Source organism: Lycium ferocissimum, chromosome 12, assembly GCF_029784015.1.
Source record: "Lycium ferocissimum isolate CSIRO_LF1 chromosome 12, AGI_CSIRO_Lferr_CH_V1, whole genome shotgun sequence".
Lineage (NCBI taxonomy): Eukaryota > Viridiplantae > Streptophyta > Magnoliopsida > Solanales > Solanaceae > Lycium > Lycium ferocissimum.
In genome coordinates this window covers 30120295-30138136 of record NC_081353.1, presented here as the reverse complement: position 1 = coordinate 30138136, position 17842 = coordinate 30120295, and the positions used below count along the sequence as shown (strand labels likewise).

Genomic DNA, 17842 nt, shown 5'->3' with positions numbered 1-17842 from the left:
AATGCAGATCATTAAAATAAGTTCAAGCTTCTATAATGGGAGCAAATCCCTATTTCAGAAGCCTCACAAACACTAAAAATTCATCCACTCTTTGACTTTCGTCAGCGTATTTCAAGCTTCAAAAACAATCTAGAAAAGCATTATCTCAAAACAAGGGTCATTAAACAATGCAATCAGGATTACTTAAAGTATGACAATACTTTAATGTAAGTGCATCAGATTTACAATGCAAAATAACAACGGACAGAGACATTGTGTAAGAGAAATCACTGTCAACCATCTTTGTTTACATATCTAAAACAAGATTGAGGATACTGACATAACATCAGTCTTGGCAGATTATATTGAATCTATCTCATAAAGAAGAATATAATGAAACTTTAGTATTAAATAAGCAACATGTTATTCATGGGTACTTAATCAAAAAAAGAAGACAAAATGCGATAATAATTGAGAAACTTAAATTATTGTATACTACTACACTTATACTACCAAGAAGTGTCAAAAAAGGTCATCTAATATTTGTGAGAACTTGGCATTTGGGCCTGGACCGCTTGACCGGACCCAAAAAATGGAACGATACCTTCCCAAAGAATGAAGCAAGTGCAAATCGACCTTTTGAGGTGCCCGCTAATCAAGCATAGTCGGGCATTACTTTTTTAAGGAATGTGATTGGCTGGGCTTCTTCAGGGGCGACTTCGTCAAAGGGAACGTAGTTCTGCTCCTTATCATAGACGTGACATATTGTCAATATTGTCTTCATTAGACGCCAGTTCCATGTAGCCTCATTCAGGTACTGTTAGGGTGTCAAGAACAAAATGTCAATGTTGTCAATAGCTATGGAAGAAAATTTTAGAGATCATAATGAAATATTTAGGGATAATTGCACTTTTGGTCCCTCGATTATTGATGAATTCTCATTTTTGTCCTTGTAATATTTGACTTAGAACATTTAACCTTCAACTAACTAAATTGTGTGTTTTTGGTCCCTTTATATAAAATAAATATGTGATTTTTAGACTATTTTTCGAACTATATTACTCTCAAAATATGGAGTAAAAGTATAAACTTAATATAATACATCGATAACTGAATGATTTAAACTTAATGATTCATTAAAGTTGTGAAAATTCACAGTTATAGACTTATAGGGATCAAAAGTGCATATCTCAATTAATTGAAGGTTAAATGTGCTTAACCAAAAATCATAAGGATCAAAATCAGAATTAATCAATTTTTGAGGGACTAAAAGTGCTAATTTCCCAAATATTTATATTCAGTTTTAGTCCTCACTCCTGCTTTTTCTGTCCCCCCCTCCCCCCCAAACCAAACGTGTATGTGTGGGGTGACAAATTTTAGGTGTTGAAAAAACAGGTAGTCTAATTTCATAAAGCATACTGCAAACAAACATGCACCCCCCCCCCCTCCCCTCCTCCCCTCCCAAACCAAAAAAAAAACTGATACCCCATTCAAAGGTCATTAAAAGAAATGAAACAGTGTTATAGAAAATGACGAGTCACGATACCCTTCCCCAATTCTGTTGGAGAGATTGATGAGCTGCCCGAAGATTATAACTTGGTATTCTGGGGGATATGTGGTGGGGAATATGAACATTGATATCATGACAAAGAACCTCAATCCTGTTGAAAAGAAACAGCATATATCAGAAAATAAAAATATGAGACCGGTAAATGAATACTTGCCTAATCTTCAGTATCTTTTTACTTTTATTACTCCTATAATGTGTCCTTCTATAGTGTCCTTTCATTTTTCAGCTTTCTTTAATCTTTGGCTAAAAGGAAAATGCCAAGGTTGCCACTAATAATGGAATAGCCAACCTAGAATCCCATTCCACATTTTAGGTGGGATATGTTTTGGTGGTTCAATATTTCTTGGGCAATGCCAAGAAGTGTGAAAGAGTTGATGGTCAGTTGGAAGAGAAGACGAAGGGCTTGGAAAGTGGTTCCGCTTGCTTTGATGTGGGTAGTTTGGAATGAGAGAAACAAGAGAGTTTTTGAAGGAATAGAGTCACGTTTTTCTCAGTTGAGGAGTAGTCTCCGCTCCCTTATTTTCTTTTGGTGTAATCAGAAAGTTCTGTATAGAGGATTGGGCGAAGTTTGTAGAGAATCATATTTTGTAGATTCTTTATCTTTTGGTATATCCCTTGCATACGGCTGTTTTCCTTTTGGCCATGATTATGAATGAAAATACTTTTACTTGATCAAACAAAAGAATCCCATTCCACATTCTCCATAATCACAATACCAAACTTGGTTTCAAGATCTTATATTGTCACCAGAATAAGCTCAATTAATCTCATGGGCAAAAAGGCAATTAAGAGAGCTTTTTTTTCTTCAAATAATAGTGGTGAGCTGGACTATTTTGCACACTTCGATTATCCCACCGACTACGTGCATCATCCACTAAAGCAAATATCGGCTAACTCTATCCACCAAGACTCATGCAGATGGGAAATTCACCTAGTTTTTGCCTCTATTGGATTCGAATTCTTATATCTGTGATAACTTTTCAACTTCAGTGACCTAAGCCACCCCGGTTGGGTGCGAAGTGGATCTTACTTTTGGTCAAATCCTCGCAACCCCCCCCCCCCCTCCCCCTCCCAAACCCCAAACTAAAGTATTTACAGTTAATTCATACAAGATTAGCCAGTAATTTCGCGGAAGAGGAAAAGAGAGATCAATTACCAACTAGGATAGTCACAGTGAACTGTGCCATTCAGCTGGGCCTGAGCAGCATTCCACTCATCAGAATCTTTGAAGGGTATGTGAGGTGCTGTATGATGAACCATTGTAAAAGTACTCATCTGATCATTTGAATCAAATACGAAAATATTAGTACAGATATTTTTCTAGGGCAAATCTTCAAAAATGAAGTACCAAGATACTAGTCTGTTTGCCCAAGCTTCTAAAATCAACTTATTTTGAAAAATGTTTTTCCGAAAGTATTTTTCCAAAAAGTACTTTGGTGAGAAGCAATTTGTGTTAGGCTAATCAATTTGAAAAACACTTTGGAGCAACAATCAGTGTTTGGCCAAGCTTTTAAAAAGTCCTAAGTTTTTCTCAAAAGTGCTTTTCAAAAAGGACTTTTCGTGGGAAGCTACTTCTTTCCGCTTCCCGAAAACAACTTTTACTTCTACTCAAAAGCACTTCTTCTTCTCCTAAAAGCTTGGCCAAACACCTCAACTTTGAAAAGGAAGCACTTTTTGTAAGGAAAAAAAAAAAAGCACTTTTGGCCTTGGAGAAGCTTGGCCAAACATGCTAGTACAGGGGAGAGCAAATTGCCATTACCCAAAAATGATAACCCAACCATGGCATTAACCAGAACTTGACCCATCCAATAATCCCTGTTTTCCAGATTATCAACGGCCAGCCAATTGCCATAAAAGCAAAGACGCAACCCAAACTTATTTTCACCCTGTTAATTTCATTTGGTCTGAACTTCTTCAAATTGAAATGACAAAGCCACCTAAACCAAGATTTGAAATAGTAGATATGAATCAAGAAGTTAACAGAAGCCAAGAAATTATAAAAGCCCAAAAAAATAATAGCCTGCACACACACACACGCATATACATAATCAGTTTAGATGTACGCCCGTAATTAATTTCGGCCGACGGGCCAAAAATGAAAAACACCCTAGTTATTATGCATACCAATGAGCTATAGACATCCAAGGTCGAAAGGGGCCGTAACCATATACAATTGCCTTCCTTAGAGCAGGGACTGAATCGAACTCCTCCTTCCAAACAGGCTGCCAAGCTGTGTCTTCGTGCAACCTGGAATAGAGAAAAATGTGAAAGTTATAGTTTTGGGATAATAGCACCTCTAGTCCCTAAGTTACTGGTAGATTTTGTTTTTGGTCCTTGTGATATACGACTCGGCATATTTAACCTTTAATTAATTAAAACGTGTGTGGTTGGTCCCTTCGTGTATAAAATATGTTATATTTCACTATTTATATAACTATATTACTGTCAAATATGGAGCAACAATACAAACTTAACATAACACATGAGTAATTAAGTGGTGGAACGGTTAATAATTATGGTACGTTTGTGAATACACGCAAGCAAAGGGATCAAAAGTGCATAATTTAACTAGTTGGAGGTTTAATGTGCTTAGTCAGGTATAACAGATACTAAAATCATAATTTACCAAAAATTGAGGGACTAAAAGTGCTATTAACCTTATATTTTTATGTAGATGAATAATGAGTATGAAGTGCCACAGTCTAATATACTAAACAATTGCAAGGGAAGTGCTATTGATAGACAAAGATTTCTTCAAGTGGCTGTTTTAGACTCTTTTAGTTACCATTACTGGTAAGAGCTGGCATACTATATTAATCTGCAAGTCGGCGACTACTTTTTACCACTTTTAGACATGAAGAGCAAATTTGAACACCAATGAAGCTGATCTCCATTTATTTGAAGCTGTCAACCACATTTATGACTATTCTCCGACTTGTGTAATTGTGTAGGATCAGTTGGAAAAAGTTCTTTGGGTCAAAAAGGTTAGAAAATAAAGTTAGTGTTACAATATTGGCAAGCTATTAAACATCTTCGGAACAGCTAAATGCAATGGAATAAGTCGCTGACATTTCACAGCCCATGCCACAAATAAAGATGTAATTAATTTGAAGAAAATAAATGGAATAGGGTAATTTGAACGAACATATTTGTTTTCGCGTGATGCCGATCATGCTTGAACCGCCATGGCTCATAGGGATATACCAATGGCAAAAAGGCCAGAGTTCCAACAATATCTTCCAATAATTTGTTCTTTGAGAAGGATTTGTGAGCGCAATCATGTCCTATTACAAAGAACTTCACAAATAACACCAAACAAAGAAAATTGACTTTGAGTTTTATGGTTAACAAAAAGGATATAAATGAAAAAGTAAATACGCTAAATCCAGTTTTGGAGCTCGGAAGAAGACGGGCAAGATAATCAAGAAATAGAAAGAGCAGATAGACACGAAAAAGTTGAGAATGACAAAAACGGTCCCTTATGTTTGAGGAGAGGTTCAAAATAGTCCCTTAAGTATGCATCAAACAATTTGGTCCTTTAAGTTCATCAAAAGTTAACACGTCTAATATCCGTCAAATATTTTACCGGACTCCATATGTTAGATTTGATGGGAACTATGAAAAAAAAAAAAAAAAAGGAAATTAGCGGGAACTCACATTTAGAGTTCCAAATTTTGTAGCTTCTACTATTTTTGATTTATTTCTAGAGTCCGACACAGTATTTTGAGGTGTAATTTCTGCTTCTTCCTTTTTTTTCTTTATCTTTGGGCGTCTAGTGCAGTTTGTGTCGCATATATTTGTTGATGAGATTTTCTTGGTGTTTATGGTTAAAAATCTTTTTTCCCATTATTTCTGTCATATCTAACAAACATAATTGTTAGATATTTGATGAAGACTAAAAGTATAAACTGTTGGCTAAGTTAAGCGACCAAAATTGTTCAGTGCATATTTAAGGAACTATTTTGAACCTGCCCTCAAACATGAGGCTCCATTTTCTGTCACTTTCTCTGCTGCTTCAGAGATCACACGGAAAAAGAAAAACAGAACTCACCCCTGTAACTGCCGTTCCGGTCCAAGCCCAGGCCAGCGGAAGTAGATACCATGGAGCTTTGGCAATCATGAAGAGCCCCAGAGTGTATGAAGTTACTGATATCAAAACTGACTTCAATGCCTTTCCGTCGTCAATCTCGAATACCTAACACGGCAAACATATTCTAAAATGAAAGTTGCACCGCGGATAGCAACTTACTTAACAATGAAAACGAAATATTATTTCTGCTTTGGCCGCTATACATGTCCATTTGGTCCCTTCATATTAACAGGGTCAAGTTACACATTTGACCGGTCAGTCAAAAATAATTACATTCGCTAGCCAAATATACAAAAAATACACACTATTATGTATCAATAATGTATATTTTATGTATATATATATTGATATAAAAAAATATACATTTGTTGACTATTATTTTGGTGGGCCGCTATTTGCGTCACTTTTCTCTTTTAACAAAGGAGACTGACTTGAAGATATTTCATCAAAAGGGACTGGATACTCATTTTGTATTTTTTTACATAAGCAGTACATCTCATTCAAAAAAAAGTGTGAGCAACTAATTTACAAATGTCAATCACCAGATTCTAAAGGAAATAAGCGGAACATTTAGTACGCGTTTGACCATAGATTCCAAATATTTTCACTTTATTTGAAATTTATGAAGTTGGAATTAAGATAGAGTAGTGTTTGGTTATATTTTTGCAAAGGAGAGAAGAGAGCACTATATTTGGCATTTATGAAGATGGAGTTGGAAAACAGGTTTGAAACACTTCTCCAAATTTGGAATCCAACTCCAAGTTGGATTTGAAGCTTTTATAAACAAACACTGATTTGGAAAAGAAAAAAAAGTGAAAAATTATTCCGGAAAAAAGTGTAATTCTCATGGACAAACGGCTCCTTAGATTTTCAAAATCCATGTCAGAGGAAATAATAGTACCTTCTTTGGGAGTGTCTCAGTAATATCTCTCATTGTAACGTTATCAGGTAGTGGTTCTCCAATTTGTCTAAAACCATATTTTTCACTTAACCATTTCCTATCCTCTGCACTGTCTAATGGAGAAGGTGCTATCGGAACTGCAACAGCTTGTATGACATTTGTCTTTCTTGAGGAAATTAAGCCGCCTTTCTGTTTCGAGCCTATCTTAGGTAGACTTTCCCACTTTAAACAATATGATCCTGTTCATATGCGCAAACATAAAATTGTCAGACACAATGCAAAATCCATCCAAGGCTTCAATACTTTCAAGCACAGAGATCAAATAGATTCAGCAATTGACATGGTTTTCAGCTCAGTTACTAAAGTTGGCCTAAAACCGTGCAATGCATGGTAATATTAATATTCATATCTTAAAGGTTTAATACCTTGACAACCCCTTAAACGAGCTATGGCTTGTTCCAATTGAGCACCTAACACATGATAAAGTGATCCTATTAGACATTCTAGATTCAAATTTTGAAAAAACTTTTGAGTGTGTTCTCAAGCGTCTATTAGGTGTTAAATTAACCACATAAAATATGACATCTCCTTTAATTATAAACATCAGCCTCAATTGAAACAGGCCTGAGTTTTTATGGCTTATTGAGGTTAATGTGCATAATGAAAAGAGATGATATATTTTAAGTGGTTAACTTATCTACATAATGGGCACCTGAGAACAAACGCAACAAAAAATTCCAAAAAATTTGAACCGAAAGTCTCTAATAGGAATTCTTTATTGTGTGTCCAGGTGCAATTACCATTCAAAGAAGCTACATTTGGGTGTTCCATTATCAAAAAAAAAAAAAAAACACACACACACACACACAATTAACCCAACAACAATGCAGATGAAAATTAACTCAGTTCAAGCAACAATGCAACTCACAAGAAAATACTAACAATTTTCATAAACATACCTGAAGAAGCAAGTTGGTTAATTCTAGTACTATGAATTGGTCTTCTCTTAGGAACCTAAACATTAAAAAACCACAATAACAAAAAACATAAGCTTGCAATTAAAAACTCACCATTACAAGAATAATGCAATGAAAAAAAAAAATGGGATTTTACCAAGAATAGGAAACCAGAGTCTGCAACACTACAAGCCATTAATAGAGCAAATTAGCAGCACAAGAACTCACAAAAATCAAATCTTTGGCCCTTTTTTCCTTACCCTTAACCTTTTTAACCAATAAAAACTGATTCTTTAAAATAAAAATTGGTTTTTTTATTGAAGATAAAGGGTGAAGGGATGAGAAAGGACCAAGAATTTTATTTGTGTTGTTGTATTAGGCTAAGGCCTAAGTGGGGTTAAAATTTTCACATGGGGTTATTTATAGCACTTTGAATTTGAGGTATATACCACATCAAATTGGACATGGCCAATAGCTACGTGGGCTAAGTGTGGATAGAAATTGTTGTGGGATTTTGCGGCCACACTTAGCAGTCTTTTTGTGGTCAATTTGTAATTTGTCAATTTCTTTGGTTCATTAGAGTTCACTAAATTTTCAAATATTGTAGGCTTTTTAATGTAGTAGTAGCACTAGTCCTAAAGCCCGTTTGGATTGGCTTATTTTAGGTGTTTTTAAGAACAAAATAGCTTTTAAGCACTTTTGTAGTGTTTGGCTAAAAGTTAAAAAAAATACTTTTAAGCACTTGTTTTTAAATTAAAATGACAAAAATAAGCTAAAAATCATAAGTTAGAATTCCTAACTTATGGCTTTTGGATAAGCCCATCCAAACAGGCTCTTCTCCTGGGCCGCTAGCAGAAATTTGGGTAATTTACAAGAATGGCCTTTGAGACGAGTGGTTTTGAGTTTTTAACCCTGTTTGTCCGATGACAAAACTTCAATTTTACTAGTAATATTTCATAATCAATTACAAGTTCGTCGTGTGAAAAAGTATTCATAAGGAATGTGTAGGAGCTTTTTCAAGAGATATATAGTTGTAACTCAGAAGTCGGAAAAAGATAAGAAAGTGAAGATTAATTTTTCAACGCCACAAAAACACCTTGAATATTGTAGAAAAACGACATATAGATCTAAGTATATTATTAAAAGAATACACAAATCCAAGTATTAATTACTTGAACCCATATAAACACAACTAACACTCTTAAAATATGATAGAAAGAAAGGATTAGAGCAGGTATAAAATGAAACTAGTGAACTCATGTAGAAACAAATTATTTTAGCATTCAAAAAATGGACATAATCCAGGGGATGAGGGAAATTAAACTCATACAAAATTAACTACCAATAATTGTTCAGAAAAGGTTTAAGTGTAGAAGTTTGGCACATTTTCCCAACTCTCTTTACCATTCATCCTAAAAATCAAACTTAGGTAAGAAAGATCCACTATCCTATATTAGGTCCCAAGCTCTTAAAAAATTATTAAAATACCCTCTAGTTAGGGCTTTTTTAAAAATCAAGTGCTTGAAGCTTATTTTACTTTTGGACCTTTTCCCACTTTAAATATCCATAGAAGCATATTATGGGTCTTAAATGAACACACAACGAGCTAAAGTAATGAGCCGATGGTTATATATTCCTCGAGTTTATTTGACGTGATTTTATGTGAAACTAGAGATATTATGTGTGAATGTTTCTAAATTGACTTGTTTTTAAGTAGGCGAAGACGAATCCTATTTGAAAGCAAGAAGAATGGAGTTACGGAAGAAACAAGTGGGCTCTTGGAAGAAAAAATAGTGCATGACCGTGCACCTTGAAGTCCCACCGTGCAACAGAGGTAGAGGAGCAATAGTCACTGGACGCTCTACGCGGTCATTGCGCGTTTGAGGCTTCAGCTGCGCGACTGCGCAACAGCTTATCAAGGAATATTAAATTAAGGTCAATTCGGGAATTTGTTTGACTTACCTCAATGCTATATAAGGTCCTGACTCGTTCAATTAGGGTATCTTGGATGCTTGGATCAACTTTCGGGAAAAAGAACACACGGAGATGACGAGCAATAGAAGCATTCAATAGTTGCAATTCAATAGTTGCAATTCAATATGAGAGTTTGATTCGACAAATTGGTAGTGATGTCTTTTAGCTTGTTAATTCTAATAGTGATGTATTTTTCCTCCTTCGTGGATTAATTTTTATTGTGGGAACTTGATGATAATTTAATTTAGTCTTTAGTTTCTTGGTTTAATACCTATTGTGTATGCTTGATGGTATATTCCTTGGGATCAACTCTAATCATCTTGATTTCTCTTTAGTATTGACACAGTCAGATTAATTTTTGATAACTTTTTTTAAAAAAAAAACGTCATGTAAGAGTTACAAGTAGAAGTAAGAAAAAAATACCATGCATACTTTCATAGTACTCTGGCAAAAATTCTTTAGACATTTTTTTTTGTTAAACTGAAAAAATTATTTAACCAAATAGGCCAATATGTACAACTAGCTCATGAAACTGAGGCCACTTAATAGCAATGCCAACTTTAACAATTATAACAACTGTGTAAAACAAACATCAGCCAACTAATAAAACAACTAAAACCATTTATTTACAAGTAGGAAACCTATTCAGAGTATCTATAACTGTTATCCATTTTTTCTTCCTTTGGTGTAACTGCAAGACAATATCCTTGATTCTAAATCCGGGGGCTTTGCTTTGTTGTTGAAATCTGCGAGAATTTCTCACTCCATATGTGATATATAGATGCTGCAAATAGAAAACATATAATGTTGTCACTACATTTTCACTGTTTAATAGGTCATAAGTCGAAAGAAATGAAAGACCATCATAATGGAGATCCATCCCACTATTCTATAGTATCTTAAAATAAAATAAAGGAATTTCTCTTCCCTTTCCAGTCACTTTTACACTGAATACTCGTAAGTTAGAGAAATTTTCATAGCTATCGTCCACAGACTATTCTTTCTAATGTTCCACTCGTTTAAAAATACTCATACAACCAAAGAAAATGAACAACACTCGTATGAATGGTGCTAATTCTTATGTTCTTTTTAGTTTCGTTTGTTTCGAGAGCCTCCCTTTCTTTGTCGCTTACTAGTCTTTTGAAAGCTGTCATCCTAAATTTTCTTTCTGTATGCCGGGGAAAGTACCTCACCTCACATTTCTAAATTTATTATTATATAAAATTTCTTAGGGTCTCCTATAAAACAAAATGAAAAGCCTGGGTGGAAGCATAAACAAAAGGAGACAAAAAAAAAGTAGAAAAGTACCTTATTTATTATAGATGTTTCTTGCCGATTGAGCACTATGAAGAAGAAATAGTTCTTTAATATAAAGGTATAGTTAGAAACAATTACTACTAATTATTGTCTTGAATTTCTAAAGCGATTATTATTTTGGGACAAATTTTTTTTGCTAAAATAATACTTATTTTGAAACGGACGGAATACTATTTTAGCATGGATCTACGTCGGATAAATTTAAATTAGTCGGATCAGTAAATTTCAAATTTAGAATGTTCGAAGAAAAACAAAAAGAATCAGGATTCATGGATGGAACGTTTATCATGTGCAATGTAGCACATTTATAATGTTTTAAGATTTCGATCATTCTATTGGACCCTAAAAAAGTTGTCCACCACTTAACTAGGAAGTGCAATGTTAGGCATGGTCGGTGCGACTGTGCTACAAACGGCTCCCTTCTAGAAATGTTAATTATATTTAATTACACAAATCTGAAGATCTTTTCTTTAATTTAGTTTACAAATGAAGAGACGCAATTTGAAGAAATGACGTCAAATCTTTGTGTACTTTCCCTCAATTTAATTATTTAAGATGTTGAAGTGTATCCCATGTCAATTAAACAATTATTTAGTCGATTTTGATAGTTCGAATATGAGGAATGTCTAAATAATTATTTAGTCAATTTTGATTGTTCAAATACGAGTAGTGTCACTGAATTAAATAAGATTTTGGATGTTGTGTTTAAGCCCTAACATCAGAGTTAAATGAAGTAAGAACATGTTCTAGGGAGTTTGAACTTTATGCACGGTCACTGTAAAGATTTTTTTATATCATCATATTACTTATAAGGTAATTGCAAGTAAGTTGCGTGATAAGCATTAATTATTAAGTGGTAGAATCTAGAAATGTTCTAAAACTATCACTACTAGAAATAGAGTTTTTTCTCACCGACATTCAGTGGGAAATTTGTGTTATTAAACATGATTTTTCACCTCATTCCGACCGAACCAGTTTATTGAAAAACGCATAGTGAGAAACATGTTCCCATTGAAACGCTGAGAAATTTTCTAATTTTTCCGTGTGAAAATACTACTACTATTATGTTTTTCCCACCAACATTCTGTGAAAATAGCCATTGAACATTTTTCAGTAGGAAAAATCATAATTTTTTAATAGTGTATTTTATTCTAAAAGAAATTTCAAGAATAGAATTATTCTTTTTCGTGTGTCTCCAATAACTTCATATTGAGATTAACGTAATCTACCTTTACCATTAACAATATGCAGAGTGTAATACCAAAAACTATTTAAAATCTTGGCTGACAATGCTAATAGCAAATTTAATTTTGCATGGTAAATTTTTACTTCTACCTTCTTGTGTATTTAGTACACTCCCCCTTTTTGCTCTAGGTAGTAAGTCATATAATTATAGACGCAATAGTAGCCAAAGGAAGTTAAACTGAAGCCATCATAGCTAGAAACTACAGTCAAACCTATCTATAATTGCCATTCATTATAACGGCATTTCACTATAACAACATGATTTTCTCCAGAACCGATTTTTCATGTTATATTTTACTTCTCTATAACAGCATTCTACCTATAATAGCAGTGACGTTCATTATAGCAGTACACTCTTTGTAAAATTACCTCTCTATAATAGCCATACTTAGATATTGTGTAATACTCCCTCCAATTCAAAAAGAGTGTCCACTTAGCCCTTATTTTTTGGTTCAAAAAGGGTGTCCACTTAACTAATCAAGAAAGAATTAACATTATTTTTTCAGATTAGGTATTAAGTGACCAAGTCCCAATACTTATTTAATTTGGGATAGTTTAGTCAAATGACCCATTTTTGCCTGGAAATTAGTATTTTCTTAAGAGGTGTGCAAATGGCTAAGTGGACAATCTTTTTGAACTAGGGGAAGTAATCTTTTGTAAGAAATATATTATGTATAAAAATTAAGAGGTGTGCAAGTGGCTAAGTGGACAATCTTTTTGAACTAGGGGAAGTAATCTTTTGTAAGAAATATATTATGTATAAAAATAAAATATTAAAATATTTATGGCAATCATCAAGAGAAAGCTATTGAATTCCTTTTTGCTGAAAGTTTGGACAAAAATCTTCGTTAATTCAAGCGTCATATTATCACTAAGAGACTGGAGTTTACGAAACAATCTACAATTGTAGAATTCTTACGTCAAACTTGAAATATTTAAATTTTCAATTAATTTAAAATGCATATGCTCCTTAATACGGTACAACTAGTTATGAATTTATTAGTCACTTCAATTTTTATTAATGAAACAGAAAAATCAATCGAGATTATAAATTAACAAGTATTTTGTTTTCGTTTATAGCATATATAAAAAAAGTATAGAAAAATAAATTTATGCGTACTTTTGTTTATAACAGCTAAATGAGATGGGAGAATAACCTATATATACATAAGAATAGAGTATATTTACAAAATGTGACGATACTTTTCAGTTTACAAAATATACCAATAGATTTCTTACAAAACATATACGAAAATTTGTGTATGAAATGTATATATCTCGCTTAAAGCTTAAAATTTTCTCTCAAAATTTTGTGTATGAAAACTGTATGAAATATGTATATCTCGTTCAAGGCTTAAAAATTTCGCTCAACTTTTGTGTATGAAAACTATATGAAATATGTATATCTCGCTCAAGGCTTAGAATTCTCATATTTTTCGTGTATGAAAACTGTAGAGAAACAGTATGGAATATGTATATAACTGTATAAAATTTGTAAAAAGTTCATGTTAGGTTTTTGGAAATTTAATATGACTACAAAAATATTGTACACAACTTTCATACAAATTTAATGCAAATTTTGAATCTCGCTTCAAAATTCGACTGAAATTTAATACAATTACAACAACATTGTATATAACTTTCATACAATACTAATACAATTACAACAAAATATAAAACTTAAAAAATAACTTTCATACAAACTCAACATATAATTATCATACAACTTTAATACAATTTGAATCTCACTTCAAAATTTGAAGAGAAACAAATCTCATCAGATCCACAATCAGTCTGCTAATTTTTCTTCGTTCTAAATCCGCATAGTGCGATAATCGAATTTGAGATTAACAGAAAGTTTCATATTCTTGAAATTTCCCGATTTGATAGTTGAATTTTCGAGTAATTTAATTATTTTTGCGATGTTTGGAGTTGTTTTCAATCCTTTGAGACCAGCGCTTAACACTACTTTTAGCCTGTACTTAAGACCAAAGAGGAAATTATAATTTGAAAAAAGGAAGTAGAAAGAGGAATTCCTAATGTCTCATATTCAAATAACGGAGACCGAAAACAACAAGTAGAAAAAAAAAATTAAACAAGAACAAAAAAGAAGAGGAATTCAAGTGGGTGGACAAGACGGAGGTATTTGCCACATAAAGGGAACTTTCGTAATGGTACAAACGTGATCTGAACCTAAACTCTAAATTCCTGGATCTGCATTGCCTATATATGATTTGGTATATAGTTGGTAATTTTGAAGAATGGCTTCATTCTCTCAGTATTTTGATTTGGTATATAGTTGCTAATTTTGAAGAATGGCTTCATTCTCTCAGTATTTTTTCTAGATCTGCGCTTTTTCAAATCATGTTTGTTTAGATCTGTCACCAAAGCGTGGCTTCAACTCGCCAAAGAAGACGTCAGAGAAAGGTGGGCGGTGAAATTTTTGGAGGAAACAGAAAATGGGAAGAAAGGGAATTGGGAAAGGAAAGGTGGGGTGGCTCTGTTTTGGATGAAACAGAGAATGGGAAAAAAGGGAAGGGAAGGGTGGACTTTTATGTTTTTCCAGATCCGTTATGCTTTGTAATTAAATTGGTATATTTTGTAAATAAGGAAAAATATTCTTATGTTTTGTAATATGGAGTCTTAAGTGGTATTATTAGGTCATTTTCCCAAATGAGATCCAAACATCAAATGTCAGTATACATACATAATAGCACCTCACTATAGCAGCTATGAAATTTTCGGACAAACGCTGTCACTATAGAGATTTCACTGTATAATAAATAGATAGCTTTTTGGTTAATTGAAATAGAAGCAACTAAATTGCAAATAAAAACCAAATTTCTTTTTCAGTCTTTGTTTTAGGACATATAAAACGTAAAAAGAATTATCACTGATTTGTTCGGAGTCTGGAAATTAGATGCAAAACATATTTATTTAATCTTGGCTATTTATTGATTGAAAAGTAGAAATCATTTTCTTTAGCTCCTTAATGTCTTTACACAATTTGCTATAGCCACATTTTTCTGTTTCTTACACATACACACATGCACATTTATGTTTTCCCGTGAAAACGGATTAAATCAGAAAATATTAGAAAATCAGTTAGAGATTTGTTTTTATAGGGGTTAAAGACAAGTGAATCGTATCCAATCCTGGAAATTAGAGTGACAGTTAGTGCTACGAGTAAAGCACAAAGCGGGATAAAAAGCAAGAAATGATTCAAGAATGTAACTATCGAAAATAATGGATGATCTTGTGTATATTGCTTAGAGAGAAAAGAGAGATAGGGAATGAGTAGGGGTAAAGCACAAAGCGGGATAAAAAGCAAGAAATGATTCAAGAATGTAACTGTTGGAAATAATGGATGATCTTGTGTATATTGCTTAGAGAGAAAAGAGAAGATAGGGTTATAAGGTGTGAGCCAGATGATCTTCCTTCCATCCTAAGCTACCCTTATATAAGCCAAAGTTAGACTTTTCCACCCTAAGGTACGAGTGATATGACGTGTCTGTCGCACCTACGTGATCTGTGCTACAGCACTCTGATCGAGGTTGACAGATGTGACCCGAGTTGGTAAGAGTGGAAGCCAGTTGTATGAACCCTCCGATTACTCTGAGCATCCGGTCACATGAGCTAACTCCGGGTGCACTTTTCACCCAATACAATGTATATAAATGATTAATATATTTGCATACGTAGTTTTTAAAAGACTCAATATTTTATGGTAACATCAAGAAAAATGGCTTCAAAGGACGGAAAAAATTGGTCCCTAGATATCTAATTTTGGTCCTAAAGGTCGGTAGCAACCAGAATTATGCTTAGTGGTATCACGAAGTTGCGTTTAATTAGCTAGAGATGCTACTGATTAATACATTATTATATGTGCCTCAATGAAAGTATTTTCAATGATGTCTCTTTATTGGCACTTTTCGTAATTAATAACTAAAAAACTTTCCTTGTTGAAGTCAACCTCTAGCTAGTAAACTGTTAACATTGGAACTTTGCGTGAAGTAAGAAAATGTTTATTTTTCTTTGAATAGATAACATAGGAAGAATGGTAACTTTTTGTACATTTCCTCGTGTAACAAGTCTTTAAATTTTATATTCAAAGGAGAGATAAAGTAATTAATAAAGTCCGATGAAAATAACAGGAGGATCAACGTTTGAATTTCAATCAAAATAAAAAATCGATCTTTTAGATGATTTTTTTCATACACTAAGTCTTGATGGATAAAATTATCCATTACCTTACTGCCGAGAGGTAACAAGTACACAGTCAAATAACTGAGTGTGTACGAGCTGGCCGACACACCACTTAATTATTAATAAAGTAAGAAAATATATCGTGACAACATATATATTTAACTATTACTATTAAATATTGATTGATCATGGTCAAGTGATAGAAGTAAATATGCAAACACATGTTATATATCTATAAACTTGATATAATTATCCGGTGCTGGTAAGTTTTACCCCTCTAATCTATCTCAACAGTGCACAGTTAGTTAGGCTAATATATTGCAATTAAGGAGAACACAATTCAATGCCTCGAAGCACATGGATCTGATGGACGCACAACTATTCATGTAAAATATTTCCCTTAACGTTGAAAAGTTAATCTGATTTACAATTTGTGGTGCACTTTTAGTATAAATATGATTAAGACCATTTTCACCTTATTAATCATGAACAGATGATAGGACAATCATGTAGTGACTAATTATGATTTCCTTAAACAAAGTCAACTAAAATTACTTCATTAATGCTCAAAAAAGATAAATAATATCTGATGCAGAATTGAACAAACTAGTAATACTAGTGAAAAAAAAAAAATCGTAGTGCTCTATTATTGTACCAAAAAAGGTTTGTGCTTTATAATTTCATCAGATTGTTATATCATTGTGTCAACTAGTCAATATATATGTACCTCGATGCACTAGACTAGTGATGTTGCCACTTCAATACCAAGTTTTAAAATATATGGTAGCCCAACGACCACCCACGTGTCCGCCATTTTTTTTTTTATTATTATTAATCTTATTACATGAGGAAAATGAATAGAAACTTATGTGATGATAAAATATAAGGGGATTTAGAATTTGAAATATATATATTATTGTATTAATTAATTTATAACTTGCTTCTAAATCAAAAAATAATTTATTGTGCGTAAAAAGTTTTTATCGAGATTACTAGAGTGCAAACATTGTCCACCACCGTCCAAAAGAAATTTTCACATAAACAAATTTGCTTTACTCCCCATTAATTGACTTGTCACATCAATTTACACCCAAAAAAAAACTACAATTTGTGACTGATCGCCAATAGCAAATTATATTTGCTTAATTGCTTTTACTCGTAAGACATCTTTGGTTAGAGTCTCGTTGTCATGACGTGAGCCAATTAAATTGCGTTATTCGTTTATTTTACTATTCTTCCCTAAAAGTAGACAGGCAGTAAAAATCATTGGCATGTTCCAGTTGACGTTGACATGTTATAATTAAAGAAATTGACATATTTTATGTTATTAATTTATTTGCATAATGAATACTTAAAAATACATGCAAAATAATAACACTTTAATATGTATTTAGATATTTAATTAAAATATATCATAATTCAAATATCTATCGATGGATTCCGTCTTTCTCCCCTTTTTTACATTACTTATGAAGGAACGCAAAGTCTCATTGAGAGTAGTAGTACTCTAATAATTCTAAAACGAACTTGTAAAATGGCTTATCGGCCATTAATATTTTCAATGGCCTTGGTATATTCCATCTTAGGACAACTTCCCATATGAA

At 33.0% G+C, this 17842-nt stretch overlaps 1 protein-coding gene across 2 annotated transcripts; it reads right to left on the bottom strand.

Moving 5' to 3' along the window:
- Positions 1-312: 312 nt before the first annotated feature.
- On the bottom strand, positions 313-7891 carry LOC132041205 (omega-6 fatty acid desaturase, chloroplastic). 2 transcript variants are annotated; one of them, XM_059432042.1, is made up of 11 exons: positions 7654-7891; positions 7500-7554; positions 6966-7010; positions 6541-6779; positions 5601-5744; positions 4695-4846; positions 3674-3796; positions 3309-3486; positions 2706-2824; positions 1526-1640; positions 313-796 (listed from the first exon to the last, which is right to left on the bottom strand). In XM_059432042.1, the coding sequence occupies exons 1-11, from the start codon at positions 7690-7692 to the stop codon at positions 635-637; spliced, it is 1371 nt and encodes a 456-aa protein (XP_059288025.1). In that variant the 5' UTR covers positions 7693-7891; the 3' UTR covers positions 313-634. The 2 variants fall into 2 exon arrangements, with proteins under 2 accessions (XP_059288025.1, XP_059288026.1); XM_059432043.1 differs by lacking the exon at positions 6966-7010 and having other exon boundaries at positions 7654-7890.
- Positions 7892-17842: the final 9951 nt, after the last annotated feature.

What these genes read in the sequence shown, in the direction of transcription:
- LOC132041205 (XM_059432042.1), bottom strand. Translation starts at nt 7,692, where the DNA reads ATGGCTTGTAGTGTTGCAGACTCTGGTTTCCTATTCTTG. An exon ending in ACTCTGGTTTCCTATTCTTG is followed by an intron (nt 7,555 to 7,653) that starts GTAAAATCCCAT and finishes TTTAATGTTTAG; the next exon opens with GTTCCTAAGAGAAGACCAAT. An exon ending in CATCACGCGAAAACAAATAT is followed by an intron (nt 3,797 to 4,694) that starts GTTCGTTCAAAT and finishes TCTCTATTCCAG; the next exon opens with GTTGCACGAAGACACAGCTT.